General features: G+C 41.3%; 1 protein-coding gene and 1 long non-coding RNA gene across 2 annotated transcripts; one reads left to right on the forward strand and one right to left on the reverse strand.

Annotated features, from left to right (window-relative positions):
* Nucleotides 1-4,867: 4,867 nt before the first annotated feature.
* LOC135250326 (uncharacterized) lies at nt 4,868-17,341 on the reverse strand. Its single transcript, XR_010328903.1, has 2 exons — nt 15,948-17,341; nt 4,868-5,837 (listed from the first exon to the last, which is right to left on the reverse strand). It is a non-coding gene; the product is annotated as an uncharacterized LOC135250326 (long non-coding RNA).
* A 676-nt stretch (nt 17,342-18,017) lies between these two features.
* LOC135250327 (POU domain, class 3, transcription factor 3-B) lies at nt 18,018-20,575 on the forward strand. The gene is made up of 2 exons (XM_064326519.1): nt 18,018-20,093; nt 20,427-20,575. The coding sequence occupies exons 1-2, from the start codon at nt 18,873-18,875 to the stop codon at nt 20,538-20,540; spliced, it is 1,335 nt and encodes a 444-aa protein (XP_064182589.1). The 5' UTR covers nt 18,018-18,872; the 3' UTR covers nt 20,541-20,575.
* Nucleotides 20,576-26,334: the final 5,759 nt, after the last annotated feature.

Raw genomic sequence — 26,334 nt, forward strand, 5'->3', positions numbered from 1 at the left:
TCATTCTGTTCCGTTCCGCGACATGCCACGAGTCTCGGGCAAGCGACAGCAACACCTCGACGTCTCGCCAGAAAACGACTTGTTGACAGATGTGCCTTCCCCCCGCACTGCTCTGTGAGGGGTTACCTGCAGGGGTACCTACCTAAAGGGGAACAGGCAGCGGGAGAGGCAGAACATAGCAGCAGCTCTGTGTGTCTTTTTTGAACAGCCTCCACCCCCCCCCCTCCCCCCACCCCCCCATCCTCCACACGCACACTCCGCCTTTAACACTCTCCAGCCCCGGCTCCTGTCTCTGTCTGCTCTGGTGCCCCCCCCCCCTCCCCCCTCCCTCCTTTCCTGTCAGGCACGCAGATTGGCTGTGACAGCCTCCCTATTTCAAGTTGGGTTTTGAGGCAAATTGGAGTGAGCAATACCACCTGTGCTGGTGGAGCCCTTTCCTGGCTTCTCCTCAGCATGCCCAAGAGAAAGAGAGAGAGAGAGAGAAAGCAGAGAGAGAGAGAGAGAGCAAGCGAGAGAGAGCGAGAGAGGGAGAGAGAGAGAGCAAGTGAGAGAGAGAGAGAGAGTGTGCAAAGAGAAACCCGCTACCTGCCACCATCAAAGGCTTGTGCGGTTCTGCTGCAGCCTGCTCTCCCTCCCTAATTCACAGCGCACTGCGCCACTCTGCACCTCTTCTTCCCGGAACCTTCCGCCGAGACCCGAAGTACACCTCTGCATCCCTTGCCTTCGGAGTGCATCACCAGAGAGTCCTAGCTCCGACTAAAACGTTCCCCAAAATGCACTGGTGAGAATTCCCCTGGGGGACATCAGATACAGGTGGTTCCTGATTTATAAGCATGTAATTTGCTGAAAGCTAACACGAGATATGCCCTTATTTATCAGTGGTTCGGGTTGAAAGGTTCATTTATAATTGAGTCCACTCATATAATGAATTTATATGCGTGCGTGTGCATGTGTGTGTGCGTGCATCCATACATGCATGTGTGTGTTTATTTCATCTTGACAAAAAAAATGCCCCAGTTTGAGAAATTTTAACAGAAAATCTTAATTGATGAAAACATAAATTTAAATAGACACAGAGTTCTGAGCATCAGAAGCAGATTATTTGTGCGATTGAGTATAGAGGAAACTTTATGTCAAGAATGATCCATAAAGCAAAAGTCTTTCTGTATGTAATGAGTCTGTGGATGGTTTGAGCTGATAAAAGTTTTCCGTGAGAGAATATCACTGTGAGGGGTGATCACAGTAGATTCACAGTAGAAGCATTAACAAGTGAGCAGGGAGAGTTTAATGTCAGTGACAGAAAGTGTGTATCTTGTGCCCTCACTTGTCCTGTTTAAATGTGAACACACTTTCGTTGCCATATTCCTAGGTCTAATGTATTGAGTCTTACACCTAATGCATCTTCCATTAGTCAGCACGGTATTCTACAATGCCCATGTTATCTCCTCGTGACCTTCTCCCTTGTGTGCTATGGCATGGCTTGATGTAATTTTTGTTGAAGCATTAGGCAATTAGGGACTTAACAAGAGTGTGTGCCGTGCAATCCTGGAGTTCCGGATCAGGAAACGCAACGCTGCAATCAAAAGCCACCATTAAAAAAAAAAATAAATAAATAAAGAACTGGCACGGATGAACTTTGACAGCTGTTTAACGGCGATGAATCTTTTAGCGCTGGGCCATTTACGGGATTTGCAGGATTATCGGGTAGAAGTCTCCGGAAGCAACAGCATTAACACAATTAGATTGTTAGATCACACTGCCATGACCCCCCCCCCCTTTCCGTTTCTTCCCCTCTCTCTCTCTCTCTCTCTCTCTCTCTTTCTCAGGATGGGATGAGATTCCCCCATTCCTAGCCTGGGCCAGTTTTCCAGAACCCCCCCCCATCCCGGCCAGTGAAGAGCCAGGGACTTGCTTAAAATCCCCATTCATTCACTGATCTCAGCACCACCACAGTGCATCTCACCAGCGGTACATGACCACACTCTGGCTGTTCTTCTGGTTAATCGGAGACGCCTACAGGCTGTCATCCACCCTGAGCTGTTTCTTAATAAGGATGTTTGGCTTTCTTGCCTTGTTTCTGCTTGTTTGTACCAGTGTACTACTACTACTTCTAGTACTTCTACTACTACTACTACTACTACTACTATTATTATTATTATTATTATTATTGTTATTATTATTGTTATTATTAGTAGTAGTAGTAGTAGTAGTGGTATTTGTTTGCTTGTATGCTTTCTTACTTGCTTGCATACTTGATTGTTTTCTTGCTTGCTTAATTGCTTACTTGCTTTCTTACTCACTTACGTATTGACTTACTAACTTTGCCTTGTGTGGTTTACCTCAGTGGTTAGGAGGGTGGAGTTATTGAGAGTTGTGGTGTTTTAGACTCTATGCTGCCATGATATAAGAATGCATGGTCTACAGCCGACTCAAAGCAGACAAACATTTATGTCAACCCATGAAGAAGCCAAGCACCTTTTTTTAAAAATAAACATTTATGCGTATTTATCGCGGGCACTTCAGAGCTTTTAAAGAGGGAGCAAGGAGGTCTAGGGAAACAGTTTATATTGGAGAAAGCAGGTATGGGCTTTACTGGCTGCCTATAAATCGCATTGCTCCCTGATTAAGCCAAAACTTGTTTGAAATGAATTGCTGTGCACATGTGGGTAGAGTATGTTTCTACATTTTGATCTAATGTACATAGGCCTGGATTCAAATAATGTCTGTTCTTAATTTTAAATCACAAATACACTCAAGTTTTAGTGTTTCTCTTCACAAAAATGCTTTGGGGAGTTTGTTGGTTATAGAAATTGACTCACACAACTGTGTTTGTGTAGAAAAGAACTCGAAATTCCATGTATTTTTTATTCAAAGTTAACTAAATGTCGATTGAATGCAAGCCAGGGCCTCACAAGAACATCAGTGATCAATAAATGCAAATGTGAATATCAGTATGATATTAACACAGGACATTAATTAGGCAGCTGCATGACAGTGCAGGGATGTAGGTAGCTGTGTAGGAGGTGCAAGTTAAAACAGCGGACATGTTGCTGATGCATTGTGGGTACAAATTCAGAATGAGGCTTGATTTTATTGTTGGCCATGGAATAGGATTTTATTTTTCCCATAGAAGGAAATTACCTGAAAATGGTGCATAAATAACACGCGATGAAACGAAACGATGAAAATGGCGGGAAGCCCAAACTACGGTGAAATGGGTTTTAAAATAAATAAAATTAATAAATGAACGGCGATATGCCGTGTGCCCTCATTCACTAGGGAGCATTTTGGAGGCGTTAGCAGGATCCACGCAGAGCTGGGATTGGCTGGCTTTGTCCTGGCACCCTGAGCAGCAAGGAGATCAAGGACACACAGAGGTGAAGCTGAGCAGTCAGGAGAATACCGCACATCTTCCTCTCTGTGTGCTTCCCATTTCTGACGAGTGAGAATTTACCCCTCTCTTTCTCTCTCAATTCAATTTCAAATATTATTTATTGGCGTGACATTTTTTATGTACATATTAGCTAAGCCTATTGTTTACAATATAAACAACAATAACAACAACAACAATAACAATAGTAATAACAGTCAACCTCTCTCTATTTGAGAAAGAGAGAATTTGCCTTTCTTACTCTCCCCTCTCTCCTCTTTCTCTTTCTTTCTCTTCCTCTCTTCTTCTTGCTCCACTACACGGAGCACGGTTTGAGGACTGCAGGAAAGGGCTAGTTTTTTTTTTTTTTTCAATTTTTTCTTTTTTTTTTTTTATAACTGAACTCTGGGAGATAAAAGGGAATTCATCCGTGGTGTCTGGCGACACAAGGAGGGCCTCAGTGTTTGTCCAGGGCCCGTTCCGGCTGTCGTCGGCGCTGAAAGGCCCGTTTGTTGGAAGCCCTTCAGATACTGAACCCCTTCTGAGCCCGAGGGCCCGGGGTGTCACCCTTTCCAGGCGCGATCTAACTGGACAATTAAAGGCGCGAGGGGCGGGCCTCTCGGGGCGTCACCAGAAACGCGTGACGGACGGAGCGGTGCACAAGCAGATGGGCCCTCTTTATGCACGTCTCCCCTTCATTCTTTCGGAGAAAAATACAAACGGCACGCAAATATTTGTCAGCACGAAATACTCTCCTCCACCAAGTTAAATATTGAAAAAAACTTTTAAAAGTGTGCAAGTTCATCAAATTCATATGTATGTGTGTGTTTGTTTCTGTGCATGTATGCATGCCTTGAGTGCATGTATGTAAGTGGATATATAATTATATATAGTTATTTAGAAATATTCAGAGACAAATCGTACAAGTCAAACTTTGCACAGTCACTGAATTACCAGCAGCACAGGCCAAACAGTCCTGCTGAATTGAGTGAGTAACTGGAGGCACCACAGGTGGCTAAAGTCCTGCCAGTTCATGGCGTTTATGAATGTCTGCAGTTTAGCAGTAGTACGGTATGTTCTGTCTCCACTGACACTGCCTTCTCCATTCATTTCCAGCCCGCATATGGGCCCAGATGAGATCACAAAAGTCACATGGTGTTCCTTCTACTAATGCTAATGAATAAAAAATCGGGAGTATAGCAGATTTAATGGACTGCATAAGGTACATAGAGTAACATTTTATTTGACATTTTACTTATTATTAAACTTTTTTTTTGTTTGTTTTTCGTTTTGAGAAGAAGAAAAAAAAATAAGAAAAAAACCCAGGCAGACGGGTTTAGAAAAACCAAGATCATGATCAATCAATAAAATCTAACATAATGCACAAGAAGCACATCATTCCTGAGCTTCAATTCCAGAAACATATTGGTTTTTAGTTGTTGCAAATTTAAAATGAGTATCAGCCATTAACCTCAGAAATACACAAAGTACTACACGTATACGAAGAATACATTTATTTATTTATACAAGACCAATTGGATGGAATGGCTTTTCACAATTAGAAAGTTTGCATTATTATTATTATTATTATTATTATTATTATTATTATTATTATTATCTAAGTATAATGCTTACTCTTTATTCAATTAAACAAATGCAGAGAAAACAATAAAAATTGTTTTCTCTGAGTAAATCTCCTCGTGGTTTGGAGTCACAGCTGGGGAAAGGACGTTTTCTGTGTTGCATTGAGATGGATCTGTTTACTGCAGCTTTGACTTTAGCACACCCCTTACACCCTGGGCTCTCAGGATAAGCACCCCCAAACATGTACCAATCGTGCCGAGCTCGTGCACATCAATCTCACTCCGTCTTAAACACCCAGCGTCATGTATGTACAGGCCTGTTACCGGTGATGGAAGAGAAATTTCATATCCTTGTCTGTCTATTTTATTTATTTATTTATTTCCCTTTGGAGCTAGGCCACAACAAAAATAGAAAATCTGGGGCTGAGGCAAACTGAGGCTTTGAAAATATCTTTAATTTCCTGCTGTTCTACCTGGGCTGCTCTCTCTCTCTGCCTCTGTCTCTCTCTGTCTCTCTCTCTCTATCTCTCTCTTTCTCTCTCTCTCTCACCCTCGCTTTCTCTCTAAAACTAAGTCAACGGTAAACTCTTGCAATCTCCTGCAGAATGAACTCTCACCACTACCAGGAAGACAAATACAAAATGTGCAAGTCTTTTTCTTTCTACTTTTCCCTTCATTTTAACTGCTGCATTTGCATATCTTTATAGTCTCCCAAAGAAAACAGCCTGCAGCAGCGATGCTCCAGAAGAACTGCATATTTCTCCACTGACGAAGAAGAAGCAGGAGCGGGGGAGCCGTGGTCACTCTCCGCCTCGGTGGCTGAGTCTGCCATACCCAGGAGGCCTTGCTTCGGGCGAGAGGGAGATCAGGGGACCGTGCTGCATCTGCAGGTTTGGGTGTGCGAGGGGGGGGTGTGGGAGAGGGTGGGGGTGGAAAGAGAGGTACACATCAAAATCACTTGTTCATGAAGCTTTAATTTTTTTTAAAAACCCATCGTTTTCAGGTTTTATACGGCACCACCAGAATTCACATCGAGGTTGCGTTACCTCGCCCTTGGCCAATCCACCGGATCCGATGCCCGTTCGTCTAAACTCCACAGAAACACCACAACAAAGACTATGCTCTCTCTGTATGTGTTCTTCATTGAACTGCAGTACACAGGTGCGATATTCAAAGACAGTAAGAAGGAGAAAAGAGGCGGCAGAGGAACTCTGAATCTGTCCCCTGATGAGACAAACTCAATCTTTTTTCATTTGCCATACATCATAATGCTGGAAGAAAAAAAGGTGGGAAAAAGGCTGTAAGTAGCTTAACATTTAAAATGGGCTTTTGAAACAATACCATCAGCAACATAGGATTATGTACCAATTTACCAAGACCTATGATCAAAGCAATGTCTATAAATGATGTCCCACTAATAATACATACAGTACAACGTCAAATGAAGGAGATATTCATATATATTTAAGTATGTTTAACAACCAGAAGCAATGAGGTTAGAAACTATATTAAAGAGGGAACTACTCAAGGTTTTGTAGAAGAGCGCAGGTCTGAGCTGTGGTTCTGATCAAGGGGTCCTTTCCCACCGTCTGACTGAACCACTCGTAGAGAACTAGCCCAACAAAGACAGAAAACCCTTGCAGCTCCGCATCACAAGCGCGCATGAACCGCAGTCGACGCGGGCTGCATTCACGCGCTGTCACAGCGAGGCCATTTCGGGCCGGCCGAGAGCAGCGGGGGTAGGCAGAACGGGCGAAACAACGCGCGGACCGCGGCGGACACGACCCCGCCCGCGTCTGCTTTGAGCCCTTTTTTTATTTTAATTGAAGGCCGCGTTTTTCTCGCCACTACGTTACCGATGCAGATAAGGGCGGTGGGAACGGCGACGCTCCTGCCATTTAGTGGGGACCTTACCGCGCGCGCACTCGTCCGGAATTTTATCTGCGCGATTCCATTTAAAAAGTTCCAGTGAATAACACGGCGTTAGTTTGCATCGAACTGTGCTTTTTTTTTAATAATGTTGCGCCTTCCCTTGCTCTATCAGTCAGACGTGAATGATGAAGAGGCCCTTCCTCTCCCTGCGTTCTGCCCGTGATGGATTCCCGCGGGACGCCGACGGGACGCCGCTTGTCCAAAGCGTTCCCGTAACCTCATCGCTTTTCGCTTAATCTGTGTGAATCATCGCCGCCCCTATTTCCATAACTTAAGATGAGGAGGCGATGGGAGCGGAGAGAGAGCGTATTTCTCAACCTGAAGGAAGCCAAGCCGCGCCCCCTCCCACCACTGCGTGACCCACGCAGCAAAACCTGTTTCACACGCACCGGCAAGAGCTAACATTTCAGCGCTAGTTATGTTACGGGATGGGGTGCAAACTTCTGTACCATAGGTCTTGGGTTCAAATCCTAGCTATATTGTTTTCCATTGAGGCTCCTGAACTGTAAATATGCAGGTGTAGAAATAAATAATATGTAAAACAGAAGCTACGTAAGTCACCCTAGTATCTGCTAAACAAATGAATAATGTATCAACTTGTGTGTGTTCTTATCAGTTATCGGAGGTGTTGTTTGCCTAATGTGCAGTAAAATGGCTCCTGTCATCGTGAAAGGCTGTGTCATTTTGGATTTGTCCTCTGGAAACAGAGCAAATAACCTTGGTTCTGTTCAAGCACACTGGATCTGTTGCATTCTGCTTGTATAATACCTTTTGCTGTGGCGTAGGAGAGATGCAATCAGTAAAAACAAAAAAAAAATGCATTGGATTTTTGCGATGGTAGGAGTTAAAAAATCTGAAAAGGTAGTGAACTGCCCATTTCTCTATGGAAATATACTCTGCGTGGTTTAATTTGAAGCAAAATGGCCAGAATATGGTACACTCTTTGGGCCTGTGGGGTAGGTCACCGGTGCACACTTGTAATGCGTACGTTGGCTGCTGTGTATGAATGTGTGTGTGAGAGGTGTTCATCTCATGAAGTCTTCCCCCTGCTTCTTCTCCGATCAAAAAAGAGCAGCAGGAACAGAGTATCGGTGATGGTCAACTCTCAGCGCTTCCACCGAAAACCTCTAAAATAGGATCCACGCTCTGTATCCCAAGCCGGGAAGCATTTCTACAATGAGGGAGGAACCCTTAATTTGATATGAATACAAATGCATGAGGTTATTCAATGCTCTCCTCTGGTGTCTCTGCTTAGAGATCCAAGAAGACTGTTATGCGTGTGTTTGAGTTTATACCCGACGAATACGGTGAGCGTTTTTTCCTTCGTTAAAAAACCCGCTTACTGCGTGACCTTCACTGCTGTCCGCGCTCGGCGACGCGGCGTGGCATTAAAGTCTAAAGCACGGCCCCGCGCACACGCACGTCGGGTGACCTCACACGCTGCCATCATGCAAATCAAACCGCTGCACATCCTCTCTCTCTCTCTCTGTCTCTCTCTCTCGCACATTCTCTGTGGATTGGGTTGGTATAGATGGAAAAAGGGCGCTACTTGTCGCCGGGGGGGGGAGGGTTTGAAAGGTGAAAAAAGGCAGCTTCCTGTCATCGGGGAGAGGAGCGTGAGATTGGGCGAGAGGGAGCTCGGGGGTCCGAAACCCACGGACCCCGCTCCGGAGGCGCGGTAACGCCACCGTCCGTTGGCAAGGGGACGGGGACGGGGGCCGGGGGCGGGCCCTGAAAGGGAGAAACACAAAAGCCCCGAGACGCGGCGGCCGGGGCGAGCGAACACGGAAAAAAAACAAATAACGTGCGTTAAAGCGTTCGGTGCATTAGCGGCTAGCAAATCAGCCCGCGTCTAATAGAATCATAGGTGCCTGCCCACACACATAAACCACAAATTACTCTAATGCCCTCCCCCCCCCCCCCCCACAAAACATAAACACAGACATGAAGGCAATACCACCGTCTCTAATGCCGCACGTACCCCACACAACTGTGGAGACATCAATTTTGTCAACCTCTGCCACGTATTGACTTCTTATTGCAACATCCAATCAGTCTTGGTAGTAATTGTGCTCTTCATTACCATATATGAAGCTGGAGTTTTTTGTGCACAATACTCAGGAAAATGATATTAGATACATAAGCTCCCTAGCGCAGCGCAACAATGTTCTGTACGCGTTTGATCCAGTGAGGAGCTCACATTCAGAGCTTGTTCTTTTGCTTTAATGTGCGATCCCACGGCACATAAAAGTTGAAGTATAGGTCATAATAAAGTATGTGTTCGTAGTGCATGCGGTGTCGAAACATTTGACCACATGCGCTCGCGATAGGATTCCTCTCACGATGGTGTGGCTAGGTGCAGCCCTCCGCATTGTCTCTGATACCTCAACGTGCCGGAAATAAAGGATATTTTTTTTTCTCCATTCTCACAGAGCAGCCAGGCCATCATTTCTCCCTGATTGGAACGAAAGCAGGTAGAGGGAATTTGTGTTCGAACGCGGCACTATAAGGACTGTAACACCCTCCCATTTCCTTCATGAATATCAAACAGGAGAGCCCGCTATGCCAAAGAAACACATAAGAAAAATTACAGCTCTATTATTGTATTTGCATTACCTGTAATGGGCAGCGTATTGCGCGCAGTATTTATTGCAGCGTCACAGCCTGCTTCGCTGTAAACATAGCTCTGATTTATGGAGCAGGCCGCTCGCGTTGCCTTTTACTCCCACTAAATCACGCGCAATTGTTCCGCGCAAGTTATAAAAAAATATATAGTTTTGTTTCCCCCACTTCATCACGGTACAAGACTTGCCTTTGTTTAAAATAAAACTATTGGACACAAATCATTCCGGCCAATTATTTCTGTTCACGTTTCGAGAGAGAGAAAGAGAGAGGTACGAGGGCAAGTTTGCATCTGAATCCAGCTCGGTCTGAAGAGTGACTGTGTGTGCATATCAGCGAGTCACCTTGTGATTGTCTTTCCATCTGAACCCAATGGACATTGGAGGGTACTTTTGTGTGTGTGTGTGTGTGTGTGTGTGCGTGTGTGTATGTACGCTGGATGAGTGTATATGTGTGTGAGTGTGTGTGTGTTGTGCACGGTACGTTGAGTGTGTATACTGCATGTGTGCGTGCAGTGGCGTAGGTTTCGTTTGAACATTGGTGGGGACACATTAAGCGGGGGGTCTGGGGTTCCTCCCCCAGGAAATTTTGAGCCTCATATATTTCATTTCCTGCATTCTGGTGAATTTTTATGCACCAAATTGTGCCTTTTCTGCATCAATTTATGGTGGAAATGCTTCTTTCATGTTTTTATTGGGGGGGGGACAAATGCACATGTTCTAAATATTGAGGGGGACGTATCCCCTGCGTCCCCCCCGAAATCTACGCCTATGTGTGCGTGTGTACATTTGTGTTGGATTGATGTATATGTGCCTGTATGCACGTATGTGTGTACGCACGCATGTGTTGTGTGGGTTTATATGTGTGTGTGTGAGTGTGTGTGTGTGTGTGTGTGTGTGTACCTCTCTCTGTTTGAAACAAATACCCAGCAGAGGTGATTGTGGGTGTTTCAAATGTGAACCCAGTACCTACTGTCGAGTGGCTTCTCTGGGACACCTTTGTCTGTTCCAATCCTTACTTTCTGTGTCGAATAGACTATTCTGAGTGCCACGCTGTACAGTGGCAATGTTGCGAAAAGTAGAGGGTGTGGATGCTCCTCCTTTCTTAGCATGGGAATCAAAGAAAAATAAATAAATAAACTAAAAAAACAGGAGCAGGGTTACTTAAAGTGTTCGGTTCCTCTGTGATCCAATTTTATTGGGATTTGGCGTGATTTGTGCCGTGATTCTCTGGGGAAATAAATACTTTGATTAATGTAATCCTGGGCAGGGAGGGCCAGCAGCCGTACTCCTGGGGGAATCGGCCCTGTTTGACAAACAAAAACACAGCAGCGACTATTGCATTCTGCACACCCTCCCCTCCACCCACACCACGGCTAAATCTTGTAGAAAAGAGAGGGTCCCAGAGACTCTTCCTATCCCTCGCCAGATTTCAGCATTCTAGTTCAAGTCTGCAAAAGGCAGACTCTTAACTTTGTGAATTCACTGAAAGGAATTATTATTTTACAAATAAAATAAATAAACATATATATATATGTATATTCAAAAAATTATGTTTTTTAAGTTCTGCTCATTCCCAATGTATAGCGTACACATTAGGTGCTGAAAACCAACATGTATCCATTCATCTAGTATATTTCCACGCATGAAACTAACCACCTCTGATACAGCACATTGTATTCTGATAGAGTGTTTCACTTTCTGGACTCGTGTAAACTATTGGAGTGGAATGAACTTGTTTTGCTGTGAGGATCCCCGAAACGAGCAGTCATCGAGAGTGTGACTGTGAGGGTTTCGGGGCTACGCAGAGAGGACAGTCTACAGCAGGTCTCTCTGCTGTGACAGGTCGGTTTGGAAGATGAAGCAGCCCCTACATACCTGTCCCACATTATTTGAGAACTTTACCACATCTGCACCGCTGCCATTCGTTACAGCGTCGCTAGGCTGTCACATTCTCTAGAAACCAAAATATCTGTGAAATGTCCACCTCTGCAGTGCAAGCTGCATCCTTCACAGAGACACTTTTATCTTTCCCCACCTATCTGGACATCCATTAAAAGCAAATTATGATATTTACATTGATTTCCAATAGAAAGAAGAAGAATAAAACAAGAAAGAAAAGCAATCAATATGCGGCAGCTCATATGTTTATGAATAATGGAGGATTTAACTTCATGCCATAGCAGATCTCACACACAGGCATTTTTCTAAGTAAATGATGTGCTGTACTTCACATCCTGCTTTGAACCTCTCTGTTCAGAGAGAAGGATGGGCCAGGAGATGCACACTGTCAAAAATGAGAGGCTTTGACTTTAAATTCAGACTCAAAGACTCTGCAAGTGATCTCTCTCTCTCTCTCTCTCTCTCTCACACACGTAAACGTGTGTGCTACTACTGTGTTGTGCATTCGTTTGAATTACGATGTGTTGATATGCTATACGCATTGTCAAAATTGAGATTCCTGATTATGCATGCAATATTCCTTATATGTCATTTCATTAATAGAGTACATTACCCTTAAAACGTTCGAAGTTATAATCTAAATCAATTTCATTAGGCCAGCCGTGAACACAGAACACATGTTATTAACGTGCTTTCTGATTAGCATATATGTGGAGCAAGTGAACAGGATGAATTACACGTTCTGTAAGTGTAATTAAAACTTGTGTGCGAGTAATTAAATTTAAAAAAAATGTAATAACAGGCTAACTTTATCAGAGATTCCGCTTAATTAATTTTATTTTACCTAGGTAGGCCATAGTCACGTAATCTCAACGGCAGACTTCAATCATAATAATACACGACAACGCATGCGGAACAACTAAGAAAAATGGAAACAATTGCGCCTTGCGTATATATTGTATACAATGCATTTTAATTTAATGCGAGGTTATGGAGGAAGTGCAGGCGAGAATTGTGTCCCGACATTCCTGCTCAACAATGATGCCCTGACGGCAAGACACGAGGCAAGTCCTGCTTCAATTGTCATTACTCTTCTCTTTGATCCTCTTCTACTAATCGCCCTTTGTGCAAGTGAGTTATCGTTAGTAATTATCTGACATATAAAAATACCAATATCTATTCTAAAATTAGTATTTATAACATGTTCCTTTTATAATTGTGGAAGCACTGATTGTGATTAGTAACGCCGATATTATACAGTAGATTGTAGGCCTCCGCGTAAGAACTTTGACGTGGATTTGGATTGTTGGATTCTAGATTGAAGGGGCTACCAAAATGTGAAAAAAGTAGTAAGTGAAGTTGCGTGAGATAACTGTAAACACTGACTTCCATTAGTAGACCACAGTATTTCAATTATTCCGTGTATAGAGACATTTTTTAAATGCAAACAACAACAACAACAACAACAATAATAATAATAATAATAATAATAATAATAATAATACATTAAAAAAAAACACTGAATGAAAGATGTGGGCCATCATTCATTGCGGTTATGAACTAAGGGGGAGCATTACTATGCACAAGGTGCGTTTAATTACGGCTAAAATAAATAATAAAATGCATACAATTATAACAATGTGGCCTACTGCTAAAATATTTCCTGTCACCACCATCATCATTCTTCATTGTTGACGTTGCTGTTTGTGCTATCGTTATTGGTATAGTTAGCTATTAGCTACGAAGCTATCACTAATTCTACAACTACCACGGTTACTACTAGCAGCGGCAACTAGCCGTGGCAAACAGGCCTATCTAGGAGTCGGCCTAACTGGCAGTGGCCAACAGCATTTGGAGCGATGGTTTTATTTGCATTATTGGAAGAGTAGGCTGCAGCGCATTTTCTGTAAATAATTTAAATAACTGCTCGAGCGTGGATAGTGAATAGTCTACTATCCGCGTGAGATTAGCATTTCTTAGGGAGTTCACACTTGGTTTTGATACGGTTAACATTGCAACTTCAAGAAGAAAATTGAACAGAACATTCATCACTAATAATGACTTTCATTCAAATGCTTTCTATTAAACATAAAAAGCCACTGCATGTATGATATAAAATCAATGCACGTCTGTTAATAGCCGAATAACGTTAGCCTTTCTAAAATGTGGTACAGCACTGCACGACTTCTCAGCTAAGGCACTTTCACGGAAAACATAAATTATTAGCATTCATTTTCTTACATTTCATAATTATTACATTATTAGGTATCCTACATTTTCATATGATACATTGTGGTGGTTGGAAATGAATGAACCTGCAGACATGTTTAAGTGTTTATTTCCATGATGATTTAATCTTTGCTCTTTTTCGAGATATGCCTAGCTTTTTGTGCATACTATCTATTTGTATTATTCCTAATTTAGCTCAGATGCAAGACCAACCTCGGAGTCCGTTGTGCACAAATAGCCTTCATGAAAACTTGGCCTAATTAAACCAACTTTTCTTTTCTCGTGTGTTTTTTATTTATTTTAATTTCGGTAAAATAATTTGATAGTTTGCTTTATCCTAGCTTTATTATAATTTATTATAACTACATTTGCACATCAATGTTGGCTATCCTTCATGCTGTTGGCCTTGCCAAATGCATTTTAAAAACTATATTGATTTAAAATAGTATTTAACTTCGAAATAATAATTTACCGAAGTGAACGTACGTTTAAAGCATTTGATTATGTTAACTAGGTCTCTGTAAACATTCCCATTTGGTGCTCCTATATTATACTGGGAAGGGCAAATCACATTGCTATAATTTGGATTTATTTGATAAATATCTAATATTACTGTAGATGGTTTATATTCCCTTCATTTTTCTCTCTCATGTTTACCAAGTTGTCTCTTTCAAAAAGCAAATAAAAAATGTCATAAACTGCACAATACTACCATTACTACTTACCACTGTTGGGATCACAACAAAGCGCGACCCCTGCTGGTCATATTCCCATGCTCTACTCTAACAACAATGAATATAAGGTTTTCTCTTTTTTCTCCCTTTTTTTAAAGTTTGCCGAAATGTGTCATTATTACACCTGCATCAATAATAATTGATTTCTAGCTGAAATAGGCCAAGACATTTTGGATAAATGTACTTCTAATAGATAGCAGCGAGTTTGGTTTGATAGTTTGGATGTCTGCAAGATCATCTTGGCTTCTCCGGGAGTTCTTTCATCTCGACTCCAGTGCACAAACATATAGCTTAATGCGACTAGTGTTCCCTCTTTTATTCGGCTCACCATGGCAACCGTAATGCTGGGTTCAGAAATGTTTCCTCATCAATGAAACAAACGATCTTCGCGGGGCTGCGCGAGGTGGCATCTGCGCCAAAGAGGGCACACAAAGTTAACCCGTGAGAAAAAAACCGAGAAAGTGAACAAACTTAAAATCAACTACAAAGTGTCCGCTCGGCTCACACGCATGCAAGCTAAAATATGACACCTTCTGGGATCATCGTCTGTAAGTGTAGTGTCGCTAGGTAGGCTACACAGAATGGGCTTCTTTGGTAGAGATGATTATTAATCGTTTAAATTTTGTTCACCGAGAAAGAAGCACAATCAGAGCGAACGCCCTCCTTATCTCTTGTAGTGTAGGTAAGTCCCTCGTGGCTCTGTTAGTGTCCTGTAACTCTGTAGCTAATATACAAAAGCTTAAAACGATTATACAATGTAGTGAGGTTATACTATATGTAGATCATTTATAATATTCCATGCATTAATGTATTTAGGCTACTGAATGCACATACTGAGAGTATAAATCCTGCACGTGATAAATTAGTGTAGCGCCCATTTTAATGAGGCCTGCTGGCCAGTATTAGAAAGCATATAGTTTGGTAGTTTTGGCACGAAAATGTTTTTTTTTTTTTTTTTTTTTGGTTGATTTAGTTATGAAACTTCATTAACAAAGTCGAAGAACAGCAGTTAGGGATCGATATATGTTAACAACTTGAAATCCACTTGTAAGCGACTCCTCCGGAGAATTCAAACGAAGGGTGCCCTGCGAAGACGTGATTGATTGCGCTTTCTCCAGTGGACATTCACTACAAAACTGCGCTGCTCAACCGTCTGTTCGCTATTTATATACCGGAGGCTCCATGCGAAAGCCAGCATAAAGTAGCCTATATGCCTACATATTGATTTTTAGTTTGTGTGTGTATGTATGTATGTATGTATGTGTGTGTGTGTGTAAGCATGTATGTGTGTGTGTGTGTGTGTGTGTGTGTGCGCGCACACATGCACACATACGCACTCATACATAGCTACATACTTACATACATACACACATACATAGTTGATGAGAATCACTGTTTACAAATGTTTGAGTATTGCTTAATATAACTATGGTACGTATGACAATTTTATATTAAATGTTGTTACCAACAAAATATCCTTGCTCAAAACGTTTCTGTGTTCATGTTTTACAACGTAGGCTACAGCCCATAGCCTTTAAGGACAATACATCAAAACCAAAGTAATGTGCGTACTTACCATCTGTAAATCCACGAATGCTCAGGAAAACGGCAAGTATTCATTTTCTATTTAGCTTTAATTAACGACTGGAGTCCTGTGCCTGCCCTCCTTCGAAACGGTCCGTCCTAAGATTTTCCTATCCTCTGACACAACTGAGCGGAGCTCTCCTTGGCTCCGCTATTATTTTCACTAAAATATATGAAAATTTATGCAAATGAAAATCAGCACTAACTGTTCGTCTCTTGTTATACTTGGAGATTTTTTCCCCTTTCGTTTCTGCAGACAAAACAAATGAACCCCACAGCAGGGAACGCGGAGACCTCACAAAATAAACAAATAAATAAGTAGTATTGCATCACTTTAATGAAGAAAAATCTGAAAGGCAGAACTCGAAACGGAAGATCTGAAAAATATATATTTTTTCTCCCTCTCTTCACTGTTTTGGAAGAAAAGTGACTTCTTTTTCACAGTCTCGCTCACGTTTCAGGGGACCGCTTGAGACGTCCTTTGAAAGGGCGCACTGTGAAATGCATAGCGGTAATTTAGACAAAACCCTCACTCGATATTAATGAAAAGATGGCCCAGTGGCACCGGCCCTATCCTCTGTATTTTATGCATACGAGACTCACTCCGTTTTACAGACTGATTCAAATAAAATATGCTGGAAATGAAATCATGAGATTATAGCGAGTACTGAAATACGATTTTGCCTTTATTAATACACGTTTTATTCAGTTAACTGTGTGTTTCATCCTCATTAGACAAGCATGGGCATTCTGGAATAAAACCATGCCATTATCCATCCTAAAGCCTTAAAGCTTTGGTTTACTGTCATTTTACTCTGTACACACAGAGTGCGAATGGTCCCCTGACGCACAAAAAATACCATCCTTGCATCCAGTGTAAATTCTGTGCGCCCTCTCGCTCGCCTGTGTATCACGCAAATGCAGCGTGCTTCAACTAAGAATGGTTCTAGCCCGTAACGTATTTGGCGTTCATTTACAGCTTTGGATCAATCCATAAATTGCGGGGGTATACTGACAGGACTTTTTCCTTCCCAGTGATACATTTGAGAGAGACAGAGAGAAAAGTTTCACTTCATGGTTTTGGCGTGACAGTCATAGGTTCAGTTACTCGGAGATAAAAGTGGGGCTTTTTCCTTGTAAATCCCCAAAGGACTGCTCAATTTGCCCTTGTTTTGGTTGCCACTTTCTCTTTTTCCGTGGTTCAGCGATGTTGCCTGTGTGCTGCGTTTCCGCTTGGAAGCATCTCTCAAACTCCTCGCTTTCTGTTAACTCCTCAGAAGCCGAGCTTGTATGCAGAGCATTAACGTTATATACGGTGAATGGGGACGTCTGCATATTTTACCTTTGTCTTATTATGCACCATTAATGCCATCGTAGTTGTCTTTGAAATTGCAATAAATGTGAATTCATTCATTCATTGAACGATTTATGAACTAATAATAATAATAATAATAATAATAATAATAAATAACATAATCCTAAGGTATAGACAGGTGAAATCCATGGGCTAGTCAAAATTTACTAAATAGAGTCACACTTTATTGACACTCATTCTATCCTCTTCCAGTAAGCTTGGAGACTACTCTTTGTGCATTATCTTTCTACTACAAACACGTTTGTCATCATGCCATAACAAGTAGTTATTTATATGTTATGTCTCTGGTGATTTAGCGAGGTAGTGGCAAGGTTATGTTTACTTGTGAATAAATAATTTCCTTCAAACATTACAAATATAATGATTTTGGTTAATCATATATGTTGCATTCTTTTAATGATCCCGTTGTTTACTCAGACTTTCCCTCGCAGTTCATGAAGAGTTAAAGGATCCGGGACATATTGCCCCTGCTCTACTGATTTTTTTTCTTCTTTTTTATTTATTTATTTTTCCACTTTTATATATTTATTTATTTATGACTAAATTAAAAACCAACCAATTGGAACGGCCGGAAGGGGGGGTCTGTGCGCCTGAAGCTGGGCTTTCTAGGCTTGTCAATCGCGCGGCTGGTAACCAATCAACGGGAGTCTTGGACTCGACTTCCTCCTATTTGGGGGAAAGATGTGGACGGTGTGCGCACGCTTGGCAAAGGGTAAACATTCGTGTGTCCCTGAGCTTTGAGGGAGGGAACGGAGAGAACTGTCAGAGAGGAAGAGGGGGAGAACGAGCGAGCGAATGAGAGAGAAAGCTTGCAACTATCACCGTGCACTGCAATACCGGATTGTACTTCAGCTGGAGTTAGTGGGGTTTGCAGCTTTAAATACATCAAAACAGAACAAAGAGAACGCGTCTGCGGCACAATAAAAGAACACGCTAAAGAAAGGGGGGAAACAAAAAGGAAAAATCTTGGCGGCAAAATCGCAAAAGAGCAAAGGATCCTTCGTCGATATATATATATATATATCTCTATATATATATATATAATTTTTTTTTCATTGAACAAGGAGGAACTTCAAAAAGGATTCAGTTTTTTCGGGTGGAGAGTGCAAAAAGCTGCACAGGCACAAAAAGTTTGCAGGCAAAACAACAACAAAAAAATCTATTTTAATTTAACATTTGAAAACAAACTTTTCTGAAGACTGTTCTGGGTATCAAAGGGCTTCTAAGTGCTGACTTTCTTGAACGTTTATCAACGTGGATCCTAGTTCTTCTTTCCATTTTATGCATATTCATATTGTTTGTTAAATACATGATTTTTGTGAAAAGAAAACCGGGCGGATTTGACGAAACTCAAAATTCTTTGTTTTCTGTCCTCCTCCGTTTTGGTCTTCAACAACAAGTCAATGGTATGAGCCAGAATACTACCCAGACTTTTAAAGTGTGAATAATTCATGGATTAGAATTTGCCTGCTTGAAAAAAGAAAGTTAGATAAAACGAGGGAGGGGGGATAATAAAGAGACATATTCATAAGGGTTAACGGAATGGCCACTGCGGCTTCCAACCCCTATCTGCCCAGCAATAGTATTCTATCGTCAGGCTCGATCGTCCATTCTGACTCTGGAGGTGGTATGCAGCCGGGCAGCGCTGCCGTAACCTCGGTGTCCGGCGGGTACAGGGGAGATCCCACAGTAAAGATGGTGCAGAGCGACTTCATGCAGGGTGCCATGGCGGCGAGCAACGGGGGTCATATGCTGAGCCATGCCCATCAGTGGGTGACATCCCTGCCTCACGCCGCCGCCGCTGCAGCTGCGGCCGCCGTGGCAGCAGCAGAAGCCGGGTCCCCTTGGTCGTCTAGTCCCGTTGGAATGACGGGCAGCCCTCAGCAGCAGGACGTCAAAAATAATTCGGGCAGGGACGATCTACACACAGGCACCGCGCTACATCACAGGCCCCCTCATCTTGGTTCCCACCAGACACACCCAGGAGCTTGGGGTGGTACCACTGCGGCTCACATCCCTTCGATAGCGGGTGGACAGCAGCAGCAACAGTCGCTGATTTATTCCCAGCCTGGTGGTTTCACCGTGAACGGGATGCTGAGTCCGCCGGGGAGTCAGAGCTTGGTGCACCCGAGTTTGGTGCGAGGAGACACCCCGGAGCTCGACCACGGAAGCCATCACCACCATCACCACCACCAGCATCAGCACCATCAGCAGCCGCACCACGGCGGAGTTAGCAGCCACGACCCGCATTCAGACGAGGACACGCCGACTTCCGACGACCTGGAGCAGTTCGCCAAGCAGTTCAAACAGCGCCGGATCAAACTGGGCTTCACCCAGGCGGACGTCGGCTTGGCTTTGGGGACCCTGTACGGAAATGTCTTCTCTCAGACCACAATCTGCAGGTTCGAAGCGCTCCAATTGAGCTTCAAAAACATGTGCAAGCTGAAGCCGTTATTGAATAAATGGCTGGAGGAAGCTGATTCGTCCACCGGGAGTCCCACTAGCATCGACAAGATAGCGGCGCAAGGCAGGAAACGAAAGAAGCGCACCTCGATCGAAGTGAGTGTGAAGGGGGCTTTGGAAAGTCACTTCTTGAAATGTCCAAAACCCTCTGCCCAGGAGATAACTTCTCTGGCTGACAGCTTGCAGTTGGAGAAAGAAGTTGTCAGAGTCTGGTTTTGCAATCGGAGGCAGAAAGAGAAAAGGATGACGCCCCCGGGAGTGCCGCAGACGCCGGAGGATGTGTACTCTCAGGTCGGCAATGTGAGTGCAGATACGCCGCCCCCCGCCATGGACTGCAAACGAATGTTCAGTGAGACATAGGACAGTAGACAAGCCTAAAAATGTTTTATATGTGAATTATCTGATAGGACCCAGACTGTCACCAAGATAGAAAAAAGAAAAGAAAAAACAAAACAAAATTTTTTGATACTGTGATTGTGAGGGAATATAAATAAGACTGCAGATTTGTTTTATATTTTTTACCAGAAAATCAAGAACACCCCTCCCCAACCCCACCCCAGAAACGCTGCGATAACCTGCACCCCAGGCCCTCAAATGTCTTAACTAAAAGACTCTGTCTGCTCTTTCTTTCAGGGTCACTTTTTAGTAGATTACTTAAAAGATGCGAGTGTAACTGGGCCGAGCGAACCATGCGACCAGAGGGTGACAACAACAAGTTCGTTCCATCAGGTAATTTTGGCGCACTAACATGAACACGAAAAAAAAAGAAAAAACACAACCAAGTGTAAGAAATGACTATATTTCAAATTCACCTTCTATTTACCGTGTAATTGATGTGTTTTGAGACAACAGAAGCAGACATTTACGCATTAAAAAGGCAAGAAGGGACTTATAATCCAAGCCGATACAAAGACAAAATTGTAGCCTACGCTATGACTACAGAACGAAGAAAAGTGGAATCCACGAAGCTTCGCACATATTGTACCAAGAGGACCGCATGGTTTAATATTCCAAACAAAAAGGAATTGGAGACCCCCCCCTCCTCAAAAAAGAAAAAAAAAAAGAAAAAAAATCTCCGTATGACTCTTTGCTCTGTCTGATCTGAAAGATCGCATCTTTTGAAAAGTGTCTTTTATTTTTTATTTTGTGGACCGACCCCCTAAAATGGATTTTTTAAAGACAACAAAAAAATGAGAAAAAAACAACAACAAATGACTGAATATCTGCTACTGCACTTATCTGAAATATTTCTCTTCGAAAATCCGTTGCCAAGCGTGACTGAATGGGTGCTCTGGATGTAACTATGATAACGCTGCCATTTCCAAGCAGTGTTCTTTGGTAGGTTTTAATAATCAGACTCTGTAAAGTCGGCAATATAGATTCCTTAGATCAGATACTGATCTGAATTATTTACTTTATATTTTTCATCAAAATGACTTGTTTTAATATTTTATTGGGGATAACTCTGGACTGTTGCGAACGGTAATTTATTTTTCCCAAGACCTTGTATGCTGTTTTTTTTTTCTTTCCTGTTTTTTGTTGTTGTTCTTATTCGTTTTGTTTCATTTTGTATTATTATTATTTTAAAAAGGAGCACAAAATCAACAGAAACTGACATGGACAGTTGTTAGGTAATAAGGGTATATTTTGATGTGATAATTTGATTGTAATTTAATTTCAGTAGTGATTCCGTCAGAGATGATTGAGAACAATAAATTTGTTAGAATGAAATAACGTGGTCGTGTGTTGCATGTGGTAGCTGAAATTTATATCTAATATTTTCAAGACATAATTACACAAAGAATATGTTTAATGCCATTTCTATTAAATGGCTACCGCATCGTATGTTTATCAAGTGTTTTCATTTGAAGTTGGACTCGGTTATATGCTAAAGATTTTCATTCTTGACCTCGTGACCTTTATGTTCTTTTTCTTTTTTTGTTCATTGAACTTGATTCTTTTCCTTTTTTTAGTAGAAATACATGGTTTAAATATACACTGGAAAATAATCAACCCAATAAACGGGTTGTTTTCCCCCATAATGTTATGCTTAGTATAGTATGCAGAAGATCATATATATATTCATAGTCTGGAAGCATCTGCCCAGTGTTGCCTATCAAAAATGGTAATGTAGGATCTAAAACTGTAATGTACTCGAAAACATTTGCATTATTAGTTTGGACCAATTTCGTAATTGTGTGAGTTTTTTTCTCTCTTCATAAACAAGGCTACTCTCGCTGTTGTTAATTTATTTGTCTGTAGTACAGTGATACAGGCCTAATGCCGCTATATATTTTTAAACAAATATAAGCGTATACCTACCTCGGTTGCACATCCGTTCATCCTTTGTTTGATGTTAGTCTGGTAATTATTTCACGTAGTGTTTTCTTAAGCCTACATACAAAGTACAACCAGTGTTGTGTTGCTTTCTATAAAGTATGAGTTGTCCTAAGAAGGAGAGTTTTGCATCAAATTACTGCGCTGTGTCATTAAGAGTGGACTATATCGCTGCCATCATGGTCTCGTCTGCTTTAAACTTTTTCTTTGTGTTTGTGTGTGTGCGCGCGCGTGTGTGTGTGCGCGCGCGCGCGGTAAAAAAAGTACAAATTATGTTTCTCCAGGTGTTGATCTACCAGTTCTTACGTATTAATATACTGTTTGCCTGTTACCATTAATGTGTGTACCAACGAAACAGAACTATTGTCTGATTATACAGACTAGTGATGATTTTGTTGCGCTACAGGATAGGCTACGATAGCCTTTCCAAAAGGTTTTTATATGAAAGTTCCGCACCTCCTAAAACTCCGCTATTGTGAAAAGCTTTCCACATATTCTGTCGGATAATCGTCGTATAATGTGAACCCCAATAGCTTTATTTCAACACAGAAGCCCCTAGCGTTGTCTACCTACTCCCCGGCTTATTTTCTTTATCCATTGTTATTTGTAGCCTACTACTGTTCCGTTCACCTGTTTAAATATTCGTTGTCCCCTTCGCGGTCAGTATTATTTTTTTCCAAAACTTAAATCATCTATGACTTCAATTCTTTTTTCTGTCTTTTCTTGCACTAGACTGTAAGCCTACTGTGTAGGTACCTTCACGCTGTGATCGGGTCTGCCATTGTTATTGTAAACACTGCGCGCACGGTTTATGGCGTGGCAAGCTGACGTCTCATGGGCAAAACTGCAGAGAGCGATTTGTTTGGTTTGCTGGAATATTATGAGACTCGGATTGTTGTTGCTGTTGTTGCTGCTGTTGTTGTTGTTGTTATTATTATTATTATTATTATTATTATTATTATTATTAGTATTATTATTATTCCATTCTGGCTGTGAAATAAATACACTCGGTAAAATGCTAAGTGTTAAATGAACTCTTACAGTATACATGTGTAAGGAACCTATTGGACTCATATGTACTCTGTTAAGAGTTTAATTCACGCTGGACATTTTACTGTGCGTGCTTTTTCCTTAATATAACATACCCTAGCCCGCGTCTGGGAAGTTCATTGGCTACATTAATCATGCACATTCGTGTGCACTAACGCTCAGAGTATAGTCTTCTTCTTTATTGTATCAATAACCAAATACCAAATAGAGAAATAGCTTTAAAAAAAGGCCTATATATTTTTTATTTTATAAAATTGATCTTGCGTTGTATCGACAATTCTGCGTTTGAGCGCAGAATGCCTCACAGAAACGGGTGACGTCAGAGGGAGGGTTGTCTCGAGGCATTTGGTCGACACTGGCAATGCGTGAGCTGGACCACGAGCAATCACGATATAAGTTTAAATAATTTATACGTAGAAGATTCTAGAGTATGTTTACAATCGGGATGAATTGATACATAAATCATTAATTATATATATTATATAAAACCTGGAAAAATCAGAAAACACAATAAAAGCGTTGTAGACCTACCCTAGGCATTGACATTTCCATTGTGAAAGTCACCTAGCTAGGCTTCTGTCTAGCCAATACCCATTAAACACACTGGAATACCTAGGCTACTTTATAATGTTATTTTAATGTATTATTGATCAGATGTCAATACTATTGTTTTATTTTATTTTTGTGCAATACTGAGGCGCGTGCGGGATGTAGCCTATTCATAAGTGATTTTGTATTCCTTCTGTGTTCTGCAGTGTACATGCCGTGCGTAAATATTTTTCGTTGACTATACATACATTTTTCGTTTTTGTTTTCTGTTTTTCGTTTTAGGGGGTCAAGATATACCCTGGTCGCATGGTTTTTGCGAGTTGTTGCTTACCCAATCGCTTTCTCTAGTGGTGACTATTCAGCAAAATGCACAATCCTTTTCTCGTAGATTTAAATTTCGCGGATGATTTACCATACACTGGTTGCTAAGCAACTGAATTCAACCAGCTCTATAAGAATATGCATCGCGTTTCTAGGTTCTCATTAATAAAGATGCTGGTCACACACACACACACACACACACACATTTTTAATCATTCTGATTAGTGGAATTCCAACCCAGAATATAGTACGTTTTGTATTACTCTAAACTCCAGGTGGAAAACAAAAGTATGTCAATTCATCTATGTTAAAATTAAAGTCCTACTTCTACCAACATTTTGCTATAAAGCGTGTAGGCTATTGTGCCTTTTCTATAAGGCCAGTCGTATTCTTCTGAACAAACAGAATGAACTTGCATGAATGAAAGATATCTTCTATGAAAAACAATTGAGTATAACGAGTGCCAAAGCATAATGATAGCAAAGTATAGAAAGATCTGTGCTTAATTGTGAAAGATTTAGAAATATGAACGAAATAGCATGCTATTCCAGAATAAAATATAATATTTTGCTATATTTAATCACAAATAACACATTGTCCTCTCAGTTGTAGCTATAGGCCTGTTAACTAACTCACGTGGCACCCAGAAAGACAAGGTATTTAAGTCGGTGATTTATTCTTGTTAATAAATCTAAAGCAGTGGACCCTACCGTGAAGCATAAACACAGACACATGCAGTTGTGCCCCCCCCCCCCCCTATTAAAGGTAGCCCAGCCCACATTTCAGGCGCTAGTTCAGAATATTGTAGCCTGTAGCCTACTTCAAATCGCGGCCTTCGAAAAATCTATAGAAAAGATTAAGTAAACTCATCAATGCGACTTTTAAAGGAAATGCGTCTGTTGGTGATTTTTCTCCATCGACCTCAAAGTCCTACATTTTGTAAATGGTTTATGTTTTAAGGTGCGAATTGTTTTATTTTAAATGATAAAATGGCTTTTTTCACAAAAGTTTTTTTTTTCTTCCCCACGTAGGCTTTCACGTTGATTGTAAGCGAAATTGTGCATAGCCTACCTTTGTAGGCTACATCATTATGCTGTGACTATTTTAGCGCTCTTTCGTGGGCAATTAGACCACAGCATTAGCACGAGCCTTGTCATTGTCACCAGAGAGCGTCGTCTTATTCTCAACATGAAAGTTTTGATTTTGTAGCCATACCCACTTAATATGACTTTAATACCTGATAGAAGGAAGTGAGTGTTACGTGGTTTATCTTCGTTATCTCCCTGCTCCATAAAGCATGATTTTGAAGGGAGAATTCCAATTTGGATTATGCCCCTTATTCCCGAGATTCCGCTACACGGAAGTGAGCAGAATGCTACTTAAAACGTTTTGGGGGCACTTCACGAACTATAGTGAATATTTCACAATTCCAAGTGTAAGTGTTTGCGTTTACTCCTTTATAGGTGTTTCCCAGTGACAGCAGATGCATGTTTAGTGCTGAACTGAATGTATGTTATTTGTAAACAATACTTAATAACATATGAATTCAGCGCCGTAGCAGTTAAGAGTAAGGTTAATTATGTATTGACTGTTTCATTTGCGACACGGGGCATCATAACATTTCTTGGTGCATTGTAAGGAGAAACTCTGAAACTCTGCAAATATACGCTTATTAATGAAGATGGAGATACCCTATAGGTTTTGGTATTGTTAGATCGAATATAATTTTTAAAAAATTGAAATATTTTTTTACGTGTGTTTTCAGTTTTTCCATGGAAAAAAAAAAACTTCAGTTGACAGTTGATGTTAGTTCATGTGAGTTGACAAAAAACTTGGACGTTTGCAGTTAAATTAATGTCACTATTAAGTCCATGCAACTAGTGCAGTAGCTTTTATTATTATTATTATTATTATTATTATTAAATGGATATCAAGGCTTTGACAACCATTTATGAAAATGAGTCGTACTTCCGCAAAATGAAAAAAAAGAGTGCATTTTTGTAACGAATGTGCATTTTTGTGTCAAAATTCGGTGCCCAGATGATGATGATGATTATTGTTATTATTATTATTAGTTGTAGTAGTAGTGCTATATCTTTGTTAGCTAAAACATCTGCATTTTGCTCATTCTATCTAGAAGGGATTATTGTATTGAACATATTTTGTTTTATGAATATAATATATATGTTGTTCATTAGCGATCTGGCTCCAATTAGTTAAATAATGAAACAATAGAAAAGGGTATGTCGTTTTTATGGATCCACATTTTCTGGAATTGTTGTAC

This window comes from Anguilla rostrata, chromosome 3, assembly GCF_018555375.3.
Source record: "Anguilla rostrata isolate EN2019 chromosome 3, ASM1855537v3, whole genome shotgun sequence".
Lineage (NCBI taxonomy): Eukaryota > Metazoa > Chordata > Actinopteri > Anguilliformes > Anguillidae > Anguilla > Anguilla rostrata.

Bases quoted from the DNA above. Each gene is read 5' to 3' on its own strand.
- LOC135250327 (XM_064326519.1), top strand. From the start codon at position 18,873: ATGGCCACTGCGGCTTCCAACCCCTATCTGCCCAGCAATAGTATTCTA. The intron at 20,094-20,426 runs GTGAGTGCAGAT...TCTTTCTTTCAG, and splicing joins TGTACTCTCAGGTCGGCAAT to GGTCACTTTTTAGTAGATTA.